This window comes from Mycteria americana, chromosome 6 (genome assembly GCF_035582795.1).
Source record: "Mycteria americana isolate JAX WOST 10 ecotype Jacksonville Zoo and Gardens chromosome 6, USCA_MyAme_1.0, whole genome shotgun sequence".
NCBI classification, from domain to species: domain Eukaryota; kingdom Metazoa; phylum Chordata; class Aves; order Ciconiiformes; family Ciconiidae; genus Mycteria; species Mycteria americana.
In genome coordinates this window covers 15,163,183-15,176,264 of record NC_134370.1, presented here as the reverse complement: position 1 = coordinate 15,176,264, position 13,082 = coordinate 15,163,183, and the positions used below count along the sequence as shown (strand labels likewise).

Sequence of the window (13,082 nt, the reverse complement as noted above, 5' to 3'; positions counted from 1 at the left end):
GTAGTCCGCCAGTGCAGCCCTCTTAGGGCGCACGCGCCGTCGTGGCGCGAGGCTTGCCGGGAATTGTAGTTTTAGCGGACACGGGGTCGCGCCATTGCGCATGCGCTGAGGCTCAACCGGCTAGTAATTTTTATAGCCTGCAGCTTTCTTCTTACAGTTCTTTTACACTCGTCGCTCCTCCAGCTAGGAATTGACTCGCTAATGAAGCACAGGCAAACGTTTAATTTTTCACGAAAGCGCATCAATCACAAGATACCCGTTTCATTCAAAAAAAGGTTTTAATTCTGTAATATCAACGAATCCATATTTACCAAACGCGAATAAAAGAAGCAATCTTAGAAATACCTGGAAAATCAAACGACCCAGCCGTAATTAATTTAACTCGGAGCAAGGCTATCCTTTGCCTACTCCAAGAAGGGCATCGGTTGTGGCTTATTAAAACCCAAGCAATCCATTTCCGGACGAGGTTTCTCGCATACGCACGCCGCAAGCACCGCTGAGCTCCGTGATTCATATCCGCGCAGTCACTACCCGAAATTACACTTATTTAGTGCCAGGACGCCCACACCGCAGCGGTGGCCTCACAACCGCTCCTCCAGACTCATGCCACTCCCGCTGCCATAAAGCGCTCCTAGCAGCGTCGCAAAATGAAGTCGCGAGTGCCTAGGTAGTCAGCGGCTGCAGTACCCGTCCTTTGCCCTGACTGTCGCAAGAGCGTTCGCGCCTAGCGGCGGCCGCCCGCTGCCGGCGAATGGGGGGCGATGCAAGATGGCGGCACTACCTGAGGAGCCGGCGGAGGTGGCGGCGGTAAAGCCGGACCCTGAGGCGGGGACGCCGCCGCAGCCCCCTGCTGCTCCTCCAGCCGCTGCCGCCGCTCCCGCCGCTCCCCCAGCCGCGGCGGCGGAGGGGGAGGCGGCGGGGAGCGGTGGGGAGGCGGCGCCCCCTAAGCCTGCGGCACCGGGCCCGGCCGCCTCCCCGGCGGCGCTGGACCGGCAGACGCTCGTGGCCGTGCTGCAGTTCCTGCGGCGCAGCAACCTCCGCGAGTCCGAGGAGATCCTGCGCCGCGAAGCCCGCCTGCTCGGCGACGACCTCGGCGCTGCTGCCCTCAGCCCCGCCGGCGCCGGGCTTCTGGGAGTCCCGGGCGGCGATGCGGACTCCGCCGGCGGCGAGGCGCTGCTCAGCCGGGTCACCACCGCTGCCGCCATCGCGATAGGAGGCAGCGCCGCCACTGTCGCCTCTTCCAGCCCCGGGGTGGCGGCGGTCGCCGCCGTGCCGCCGGGGAAAGGTGGGGCCCGCGCGGGGGCTGCGGGGTAGCTGCCCGGGGCGGGAGGCCGCCCCCTTCCGGCGGGACCCTTGGGGACTGGGGGGGCCCTGTGCCTTCCGCACCCCCGGGGGCTCTCCGTGATGCTGGAGTACAAGGGTCGGTGTCAGGTCGTGCCTCCCTTGGGGTGGCCGTCCGTGGGGGGCGAGGTGAGAGTCTACCCCGGCCTTCTCGGGGGGGTCCCCGAGTGTGTCATTCCCCCATACAACTCGGGAAGAGATCGGGATCTCCTGGGGGTGCCCTCCCTAGAGCAAGGGACCAAGGACCGGGTATCTGTTGTATTTGTGGGGAGCACTGTCAAAAGTGAGAGTTGCTTCCCCTTGTCTTTGTGTCCCATCTGGACTAACAGCCTAGCAGGAGGCTGAAGGTTTCCTTTGTAGTTAGAGGTGATGGTCCAAGATGTGGCCACAGGGATGAGAACGGAGGCCTGATGTAGAGGCTGCATTTTGAAGAAAGAGCTGTAGGATACTTGTAGAGGAGGCTTTATACATTTCTGGATCGTGTTGCTGGGTACTTGAGATGTCCTTTAGATAATTGGAGTCTAGGTATTTTTAATCATGGTGTTCTGTGGGGCAGCTTTACAGAATAGTATCATGAAATTTCAGGAAATGATATGTCCGAGTTCCAGTAAATGCACAGTATAAAGTCAGCTTGTTCTTGGTATCACCTGGTGCAATTGTTTTTACATAGAAGACAAAACAATGAAAACGTTTAATGACTGCTATGGAGAACAGAGCTCTCAGTGTTAGCAAGTAACAAAAAGTCACTGCCCTGTCTTGGTGAATTGTTCACTTGATGAACTTAATTTGCTTGTTTACTGGAAGCAAAATAATTATAGTGGGTATATCTTACAGGCTTTGAAAGATTCCACTCCTCATTTGACAGTTTCTAGCCTTAGCAGTAAAGATAATGTATTTTGGTGATGTTAGTGGCTTCTTCCTTTACACTTACAATCCTAACTGAATTAGGCAGTCTGTTAAATACCTTATAGGCAACTGTTGGCAGGGAAAGCACAAAAAATGGCTGAAGGTGCTAGGAGAATTGGCTGCTGGACTATAATGTGCTACCATCCTCTCACTGGTATCATTTAAACTTAACGCTGAACAACCACAAGACTTAGTGTCATGTTTTGCTCAGAGTGCCTCACCTTACCAGTGGAGTTGTTAGCCACTGTACGTTTGCTAGCTCTTTCAGGCTATCTTACAAGTTCTTGTTATATGCTAATGCTTTTGCAGTTGGAGGAGGCGTTGTCGTGGAAGATCAGCCAGATGTGAGTGCAGTATTGTCTGCCTACAATCAACAGGGGGACCCGACGCTGTACGAGGAATACTACAGTGGATTAAAACACTTCATTGAGTGTTCCCTGGACTGTCATCGAGCAGAATTGTCTCAGCTGTTTTATCCTCTCTTTGTGCACATGTACTTGGAATTGGTCTACAATCAACATGAGAGTGAAGCAAAGTCTTTTTTTGAAAGGTAATTTATTTTCATTTGTGCATTTGCATTATTTTGTGTTTGCTACTTTGATTAAATCTGTAAGCTATAGTAGCATAGGTTTTTTTATATATATATATATATATATATATATATATATATGTACGTATTATTTTTCTTCTCTAATGTTGAAGAGATTTGGAATCTGAAGTAATGGTGCCATGGATTACAGTAACTGTTCTTAAATCCTTTTCCAATCTCCTATGTTAGAAAGATGTGCAAACTACATGCTTTTGAACTGTCCATGGGCAGATTTTGAACCATCTTTATGGTGAGCTGATGGGCTCCTTGCTGCAAAAGTATCAATGAAGAGATGCTGCTTCTTTAGGGAAAGATTGTGGGGTCATTTTTTAGCACTGGAAAATTGCACTGAGATGCCAAAGTAATGTTCACTGTAAGTATTTGCTAATGTCATAGCATGTATATTGAAATTCTTCAAATGAGATTAAAGGAATTAATTTATGGCTAATCTATAACTTTCTGTGCTCTTACTATGTTTCACTTCTTTATCACTTGAGAAGAAAATTAAACTTAATTTGTTTTCTGGATTCAGACTAATTATGAAATATTTCAATCCAAAAGGATAACTTTGTCTCCCTCCAATATGGTCAGCAAAAATGGTTCTCTAAATAGTTAAAATGTTCCCTGCCACAACTATTTTATAACATGGTTTGAGTAAAAATGGAAACTCTAGACATATGTTAGCTATTAGATAATGCAAGTGGAGAGTGAGAGAGATATATACTATGAAATGTGCATATTCATATAATGAATCAGATATAAATACATCCAAGTAGTCTTGCGTAATAAAAAATGCCCTGTACTTTATGATACCACAAATTAGGGTTTCATTTCTGTAAATAAACATGTTAGCATAACTATTTACTTCAGGCAAGAATGCTTTGGGTGTATGAAAATCTGTGAGGTTCCATTTGTGTATTCTCTTCATCTTGTTTTTTAGCTGTTGAATGCTCTTACTGTATACAGTAAGTCACTGGCGTATTTTTCCCAGGATGAAATTTATTTCAGCAGAAAAATAATCCCATGTGTAGTCTGTAGCTTCCGAAAAGTCCTTACATATACGTTTCATGTTAAAGTAATGTAAATAAGTGTGCACTTAGGAGATAATGTTTTTGTAATAAATTTTTTACCATATCTTAAATTGTTTCAATAGATTTCATGGGGATCAGGAGTGCTATTACCAGGATGACCTGCGTGTATTATCTAGCTTAACCAAAAAAGAACATATGAAAGGTAACGAGACCATGCTGGATTTCCGAACAAGCAAGTTTGTGCTGCGTATTTCCCGTGACTCTTACCAACTCTTGAAGAGGCATCTTCAGGAAAAGCAGAACAATCAGATCTGGAACATTGTTCAGGAACATCTTTACATTGATATCTTTGATGGAATGCCTCGCAGTAAACAACAGATAGATGCTATGGTTGGAAGCTTGGCTGGGGAGGCAAAACGAGAGGCTAATAAAGCAAAGGTAGGAGGGAAAGATTATTGCACTTTTATAATTGAACAATTCTCCCTAGTTTTTCAGGGAGATACCTTAGTATAGACTGACAATTGTCACTTGAGATCTTAAAAGACAGCATGAACAGAACAAAGGAAGAAAACTGTACAAATAGTTGTTGGCAGGAGTAGAGAGATCAAGATGTGTCACTGTCCAGTAGAGGAAACTGTTAAACCCCTTTGAGAGACAACCTTGTATTCAGCCCACTGAATTAAACTTAAACTAACTCATGAATTACTCTGTGGCTTTAAAATGGACACCTGACTATTTGGCTTCCTCTTTTGTACAACAGATGTAATTCTTACTTACTGCCAGTTGTTACTGCAAGGGCTGTTTGTGTAGCTCTTGACAGTGTAGTACCACAGTACTATACAGATAAATTATGTAAGCTGTAGGGATTCTGCTTTAAGGAAGTGCTAAGAGATGATGGGAGAACTTAACAGTTGTCCACATCAGTTGCTGGGTAAAACAGCAGAAAATATACTACATTTGTTATGGGCTAACCAATAATGTATGCAGTAATATTAAACATAGCAGTTTTAAAGGGGCAGCTCTATTGCTTGGACTATTACATTGAAAAGTTTGCATCAAAAAAATCAGCTTTCAGTAAGAACAGCAATTACTGTTTTGCCTCTTGTGCGTTTTATTGGCTTGCAGGTTTTCTTTGGCTTACTGAAAGAACCAGAGTTTGATGTGCCTTTGGATGATGAAGATGAAGAAGGAGAAAATGAGGAAGGAAAGCCAAAGAAGAAAAAACCTAAAAAAGATAGTGTAGGGTCAAAAAGTAAAAAACAAGACCCTAATGCTCCTCCCCAAAACAGGTACCAAGGGGACAATGTGTAGAGAAGTCTCATTAAATCCAGTCTTGTCATGCCAAATCTGTATCGCTGTTCACATGACATTTTTAGCATTTTGGCCATTTCAGCTGTACACAGCTTTAGCCGTAAGACTTCTAAGGGAGGTAATGGAAAGCGTAGCATACAACCCTCTGTCTTTGCCCTTCAAGTCAATCTAGATTTCCCTTGATAAAATTTTACTCAGTTACCCACTAATCTTTTCAGGTCATACTCAATTATTTATCTCATTCCACTGCCTGTCTGAAATTCTTAAAGCTACTGGCTCTTTTTCTCATCAGTTAATCTTCTACATAGTCTTTCATTTTTCTAATTCTTGTTTTGTATTTGAATATGGAGGTATAGGGTTGCATGTGAAGATTTCGCTTTCTTTGTTTAGATTAACAATATGGAACGTGCTCCTTGGTTTTGCTCTGATTTTGCTGCAATTCCTTCTTTCGCTTTTCCTGTTGGGCCCTAAGTGTACAGAATACAGTAGATGTTTTGCACCAAAATACTGGAAAACAGTACTGTTTTGTCACTATTGACTGTGCTTCGTTCATATAGCTTTATTTTAATGGTGCAAGTTCGTAAAAATGTGTGCTTCTTGTAGAATTCCTCTGCCTGAACTGAAAGACTCTGACAAGCTGGATAAAGTAATGAATATGAAGGAAGCTGCAAGGCGTGTGCGTCTTGGCCCAGAGTGCCTACCCTCCATCTGTTTCTACACGTTCCTTAATGCTTACCAGGTTGGTAAAAGAAGAGTTTGGGTAATACGGAAAAGGGAATCAAAATTATAAACATCACTCTAAATAAAGAAAGAAGACTTAACAGAGTTGGCAAGGGTTGTTGGAGTATTTGGAATGTGTTGCAAAGTTTATGTTCCAAAATCTTCAAAATTCTTTTTAAAGACTCCTTAAACTATTTAATGTCCGTGTTCCTTGGGTTTGCTCTGATTTTGCCATGGCTCCTTCTTTCGCTTTTCCTGTGGGGCCCTAAGTGTACAGAATACAGTAGATGTTTTGCACCAAAATACTGGAAAACAGTACTGTTTTGTCACTATTGACTGTGCTTAGTTCATATAGCTTTATTTTTAATGGTGCAAGAATTTATGTGTATTTATGTCTGTCCTAGAATAATTCCCTCTTATTTTTGTAAATAAGTCAAGTTAATTTTCTTATTAGTACTTAGGATTTCATAATATTTGAAATGCATCATGAAAGATACAAACAATGTAAATGGATATTTCGTGTATAGGGTCTGACTGCGGTGGATATTACAGATGACTCTAGCATGATTGTAGGAGGCTTTGCTGACTCTACTGTCAGAGTGTGGTCTGTGACTCCGAAAAAGCTACGTAGTGTGAAAACAGCAGCAGGTAATTAAGACAATAACACTTAATATGAGCATGCGTTACTTGTGACAGCTGCGTGTTGCGTGAACAGAGAAGGATGTCTGTGGCAGGAGAGTTGTCTTCAGCAGTTAGATGCTTTCACTTTGAAGAAACAATATGTGCATAGATGTATGATTGCATCTTATATACTACCATTAGCAACATTTTTAAAGGAATGAGAAATCTGGTGTGTACACCTGCTGTGAGGTGGTCAGTGCATGGAGCTTGGAACTAGCCGTAACTAGTGTGGAACTAGCCATCTTGCTTCTTAACTGGATGGTAACTACAGGGGGTAGTAGACAATTGGGTTTAGGTGATCTAGGGGAGAGCCTAGAGGTACCCTGGGGGAAGTTATAGGAGTGAACTCTTGAGGAGGATGGAGGAGAATGTTATATAAGCAGCAGAATTAAAAAGGCCTGGTTTCCATTAATTTGCATAGGTGTTGAGCTACAGGACGATGTGTTGAGGTTGCAGCTAGATACCACGCAAACGTTTCTTAATCTTGATATTTAACTGAGATGTGGTCATGACGTTCAGCAAACAGTAGCCTACAGACTAAAAGTTATTTTAAGTTGTGTGTAGTGTGCAGCTGTCAAAACATGCCTGTAAAGTGTGTTTGTGGCATATTAACTTCCTGCGAAAAGGCGTGAAAATTTGGTATCTGTATCAAGAAGTTATCATGTTTGGAGGCTGAACAATATATGTATGAAAAATAACACACGTCAGGATTAGTTTATTTTAGCTCAGTGAAGACTTACGTAAGAGTGATTATTTATGTAAAGCATTATTTTCACCTTTTACAATGGTAAAAAGTATTTTAAATGCCATAATACATTTTGAACTTACCAATTCCCGGGTACTTTGTCATGTTCACATCATACTTGCCTTTTTTAGAGAGAATATTATTTGTTTTCCTGTTTATGGCATTTATCTTTGAACTTCTGACAGTTATTATGATACATGAACTTTGAAATATTGCAGACCTCAGTCTCATCGACAAAGAATCAGACGATGTCTTGGAGAGGATCATGGATGAGAAAACAGCAAGTGAGTTGAAGATTTTGTATGGTCACAGTGGACCTGTCTATGGCACCAGCTTCAGTCCTGATAGGTAAAATAAGTTTACAAGCTAACTAGTTTGCTTGTCTTGAGTTTTAATTGTATGCTACTGAATGTAAACATGTTCTTAATGCAGTCTTGTTTATGCAGCTTATAAGAAACTATGTGCGAGTGTAAGTGCTCATTATGCTCAGGGTGTAGGGCACCATCAGGTATTACTGAAATCAAGTGGACCTGAGGATGCCAGCCCTTTTTTTGAGGTTCAGGACTTTGATGGCAAAATAGACCATTTTTTTTGCAAACTGTAGTTTAAGCTGGGTTTTGACTAACTGAATTGTAGAGAGGAAACATACTGCAGCATTGATTGCACTTACAGTATTGCAAAACATAAAACTAGACTGAGTAGTATATTGTTGCACTTCTTCAAGTTTCTCATATTCTATTGAGACTTTATTTTCAAAATGTATGGAATAGTATCTTTAAAATAAGAGATTTAAAACCATTATGTAATTATGAGAGCTTGGACAGTAGAAAGGAGGTTTAAATGTCTAAAGTTTTGCTTTTGCATGTGTCTAGTCAGGAAACAACCATCACAGAAACACAGTTGAGAAGTAAACTTTGTGTGGAACATGAATATAGAGTCTGAAATTATGAATGGAGAATGGGAACATCATATGAATTCTCTTTCAGGAAATCCTGAAATTTGGTTTAGAGTTATAGTCTCTCTCTTTTGCATAAGGGCCTAGGACTGGATTCTACTTGAATTGGTTATTGTTGCTTACCCCACCAAAATGCTGATTTATATGTGACATGCTAAACAGATGCTGTTCAGTGGACAGTTTTTCTTATAGACATCTCGTAGTGTTTATGCAATGATTATACAGTCCCTGTGTAAGTTTGATATGTAATATGCTATACTTTCTCCTGTGACAGGAATTATCTGTTGTCCTGTTCTGAGGATGGCACTGTCAGATTGTGGAGTCTCCAAACGTTCACGTGTTTGGTGGGATATAAAGGACACAACTATCCAGTATGGGATACACAGTTCTCTCCTTATGGTTATTACTTTGTGTCAGGGGGACATGACAGAGTGGCTCGGTAAGAAACTGGATGGGTTTTTTACTTGTCTGGGTCAGTTTGTGGTGGATTAACCTTGAAAGTGATAGCTTGATATACTCTAGCCTGCCCTATTACTGGAAAGAAATTTTATTTTGTGTCAATTAAAATACTGAACAAATGTTTTAATGTGGTTTTTTTTTTTTTCTTTTCAACACACATAAAATTATCTGATGACTAAAGAGATGGTGTCCTCTTATGTGACCATCTGATTAAAAGTATTCTCTTCCAGTTGTTTAACAACTTGACAGAATATTCTTTATTTCTCCCTTCTGAAAAGTATACTTTTCGAACACAGATCCTGCTAATTCAATAAAGTGACCAGTAAGAAACCACTGCATAATTACTTCCTTTTATTCCTCATTGTGCAACAGATACTGAACTTCATTAGGGTTCTCTTTATTAATAAAGCTTTTCTTTTCAGTCTGTGGGCAACGGATCACTACCAACCTTTACGGATATTTGCTGGCCATCTTGCTGATGTGACGTGTACCCGATTTCATCCGAACTCCAACTATATTGCCACAGGCTCGGCAGACAGGACTATACGGCTCTGGGATGTTTTGAATGGGAATTGTGTAAGAATATTCACTGGACATAAGGTAAAGGCATATCACTCACAGTGTGAAAGTGATTTTTATTTCTGTGATGAGATTCTGAAGAATAGTGTTCAGAACGAATACGGCTTGACTGACTGCATGTGAATAGACTTAATTAACTTGTTTGGTCCCCCCCTAACTGTCTGTTTTAGGGACCAATTCATTCATTGGCATTTTCTCCTAATGGACGATTCCTGGCTACTGGAGCGACAGATGGAAGAGTTCTGCTGTGGGATATTGGACATGGCTTGATGGTTGGAGAATTGAAAGGGCACACTGACACTATCTACGCGCTCAGATTCAGTAGAGATGGGGAGATTTTAGCATCAGGTAAAATTCACTGGAAACAGTGAAGTTGCTGTTGTGTTCCGTAAGTCTGAAGAGGAATTATATAATTGGTTCTTTAAATTGAGGAAGACAAAGTAGAATCACTTGCTTAGCAAAAGCAGCAACTTAAAACTGCTGGTACAAGGCAAGTACTTCACTGGACTGTGAAGTATGGCCCCTCACTCTTCCAGGAACTGAAGGAAAGGTGTTATGCAGTTAGACGATAGTGAAGGTTGGGACCTGTGTACAGTGTTGGGGGTGGAATCTGAAGTTAGAAATAACTCTAGGGCAGACAAGAAGTGACTGGACTAGAGAGGCGCAGGATACTGGAATGAGAGTGGGACATGCAGCAGGACTAAAAAGGAGAGAGGAAGGGATAGAAAGGAAGATGAGTTATCCACACCCTTACTATTTCTTCATGGTAGATTTTTGATATAGAAATGTGTGTGTTATATTAACAATCAGGTCTACGAGTAGCAGAACTTGTGAAGCCTGCTTGTTTTTCCTACCTGTCCACATGGATTCTCTGGTGTCTAATATAGCAGAGCTCCTTTGCCAGTTTTCCCTTCATGGAGGCACAAAGTTTTGTCTCTCCATGTTGAGTGAACTGTTTTCTTAAAATGTATAGGAATTTAATGAATTTGAAACTTGTTCTGTTCTGTCAACTCATTGAAATTAGCCAACAAGTTCAAGTTACTGACAGAAGAAACGATGGACAGACACTGTAATTTCATCAGGGTAATTTCCTCATGAAACCAGGAATGTTTGAAGCTAGGAATATTCTAGATTTATTTAGTAGTATGTTCCTAAATGCAGTGCAGCAAGAATCCTCAGTGAGCCACTATTGCAGGAGTGAAAGCTAACAGACAGGGTACAGGTTTGATCCAGCCTGCGGGGTGGTAAAAGCACAGGCCACTGGGCCTGCAAAATTCTGCTGTCTTCCCTGTATCAAATAAATAAACTGTTATTATGTGACTTAGAATCATAAACGTTTCCTGAAATTGGCATCTAGCCCTCAGGATGGTCCTGTTTTTCCAGTGTTAGGTGATATAATCCAAACCCAAGTGTTCTGAGAGAGTAGTTCTTTGTGCTTTATCCACAGGGCATTCAGGTTAGATTACAGGAAAGCTGAAATCCTGGTAACTTTATGTGTGCATTCAGTATGTTAGAGGCTTGTGAAAGTCTGTTTCCTTGCAGGATAAGGGCATAAGTCTACAGGTACGAGCAAAGCTGCTTTTTGAGCTTTAATTTCTGTTAACTTGCTCGCCAGTAACTTTTTAATATAACTTTTTTATTAATAAAATACTTTAAACTGTTGTTCTTTTTTCTTTTTAGGTTCAATGGATAACACAGTTCGTCTGTGGGATGCTGTGAAGGCATTTGAAGATTTAGAAACCGATGACTTTACGACAGCCACTGGACATATAAACTTGCCTGAAAACTCACAAGACTTGTTACTAGGTACATACATGACCAAATCAACCCCGGTTGTACACCTCCATTTTACACGCAGAAACTTGCTGCTGGCTGCGGGAGCCTACAGTTCACAGTAAATTGGGAAGCTGCAAGACTGACTGTGCCAAGTCATTGCAGTAGTGATCTCAGGATATGAGACGACGAGGAACGTCTTGTACAGGTGGATCCCACTAGTCTGTTGCAGGAAAAATGAAACTATGTAAACTGATGCAAGCAGTGTTTCTCAGTTCTGCTATTGCATATTTATCCACAGTTTGAAAATGCTGGAGATTGACAAGACATCGTGGCTGTAAAAGAAGGAATTGTTCATGGTGCTTTTGATAAAAAAAAATATATATATACATATATGAAAATGGCTGTCTCCTCTCAGAGATGGTATTGAGCTCTGCTGAAACTTGTGGAAAGTTAACAGCTTTGGTATGTGTTCTCAAATGATTTTTTTAAAGCACTTAATTTATGGTTAGCAAATGTTTCATCGGTCTCAAACACAAGCAAAAACTGTTCTGTTTCAGAAAAAAAGAATGTAGTTTAATTCACTATAGCCTGGGCTGGGCAACAGGTATGGTGACAGTATCACAGCAACAAACAGGGCATTGAAAGAGTAGGTCCTCCGGGCAGAGGCTTGTGGGGAACTGCCGCAAAGTTACATGTGTGGGTTTTACGCATCCAAGTACTAAGTCCTGAAAAGATTTCAAACTCCTGTGCTCTTTTGAGGTATCGGAAACACAGACCTTGTTATTGTGCTTTCACAGGTAGCCAATGCTATAAGTGTGATAAGCAACCAGAAGTGCAATGTGAACTTTACTTACTTTCATACTTTATTGTATGAAAAAAAAAAAAGGGGGGGGGGGGGGAGGAACTGAGGCACAACTGAAATACCCATTATTAAAAAAGTGGACTTAAACCCTTTTACTTTGTATTAGATATGAAAGAACTTTAAAAACCTGCGTCCTTTCTGCACAAGGTTTAATAGATCAAAATGTAAAACTAGCCAAGAAATTGCAACATTATTGCAGAGTAAAAGGATTAATCAGTCCTAAGTGTATTACCAGTTTGCTTTTGAAAGGCCAGCTTGTCTGCTGAAGTGACAATTTCCACCCACAAAAACACTGGAGCCCAGTAAGTACTCTTGGACAACCAGGAAAGCTTAGTGCTTTATTTCTAAGGAACAGTAAAACATGCAAAACAGAGGGAAGTAGAACTTCTTTCTGGGTCTTTGAACAGAGAACACCACCCCCAAAGGACAGGCCCAGTTTGGTGTGGGTTTGGTATTGTTTTTGTTTATTTTTGTTTTTATTTGTTGTTGTATGCGTTTGGCTTGTGGGGGTTTTTTTGGTTTTGGTGTTTTTTTTTTTTTTTAAATCTCTTACAAGCTGTATACAGGGAAATCTGTTTTCTGTTCCTCATTACTTCCAGTAAGGGCTTGGACACTTGAACAACCTACTGGCTCTCTAGTGAAAATAAAAATAAGACTTGACATTTCTAAGGTAAATAGAGCTACCTCCCCTCTCATTCCTTCTCTAATTCTTGGAGTAAAGGTATATTACAGGCATTATACACCAAAATAAAGAGTGGAAAATTCATTAGGAAGCTCACCTGGAATTTTTTTTAAAAGAAAAAAGGTTAAAACTAAATGATTATGGATTTTCTTTGTGTAATGGTACCTCAAAAAAATTTCCTAGCTGTCAATATGACCAGTTGGATTTACGTACAATTACAGTGAATCAAACAAGTTACCTAAAACAAAGCATGTACAGTTTTGACAGATTAAAAACACTGCCACATTCTGCCTTTGTATTTTGTACAGTTTTATACTTTTGATATAATAATAAATACTAAAACCACATAGTTTGTGTCTATATGTTACAAGAAGGTATCTTCTTCCCTTGATGGCTGCAATGGAAGCAAGAGCAGTGCTCATAACTGTGAGCGCTCTGCCAAGAG

At 41.1% G+C, this 13,082-nt stretch overlaps 1 protein-coding gene across 1 annotated transcript; it reads left to right on the top strand.

The window, feature by feature from the left end:
- Positions 1-727: 727 nt before the first annotated feature.
- TAF5 (TATA-box binding protein associated factor 5) lies at positions 728-12,978 on the top strand. The gene is made up of 11 exons (XM_075504625.1): positions 728-1,285; positions 2,557-2,797; positions 3,990-4,305; positions 4,993-5,156; positions 5,782-5,917; positions 6,426-6,546; positions 7,543-7,672; positions 8,554-8,718; positions 9,161-9,338; positions 9,488-9,665; positions 10,998-12,978. The coding sequence occupies exons 1-11, from the start codon at positions 769-771 to the stop codon at positions 11,213-11,215; spliced, it is 2,364 nt and encodes a 787-aa protein (XP_075360740.1). The 5' UTR covers positions 728-768; the 3' UTR covers positions 11,216-12,978.
- Positions 12,979-13,082: the final 104 nt, after the last annotated feature.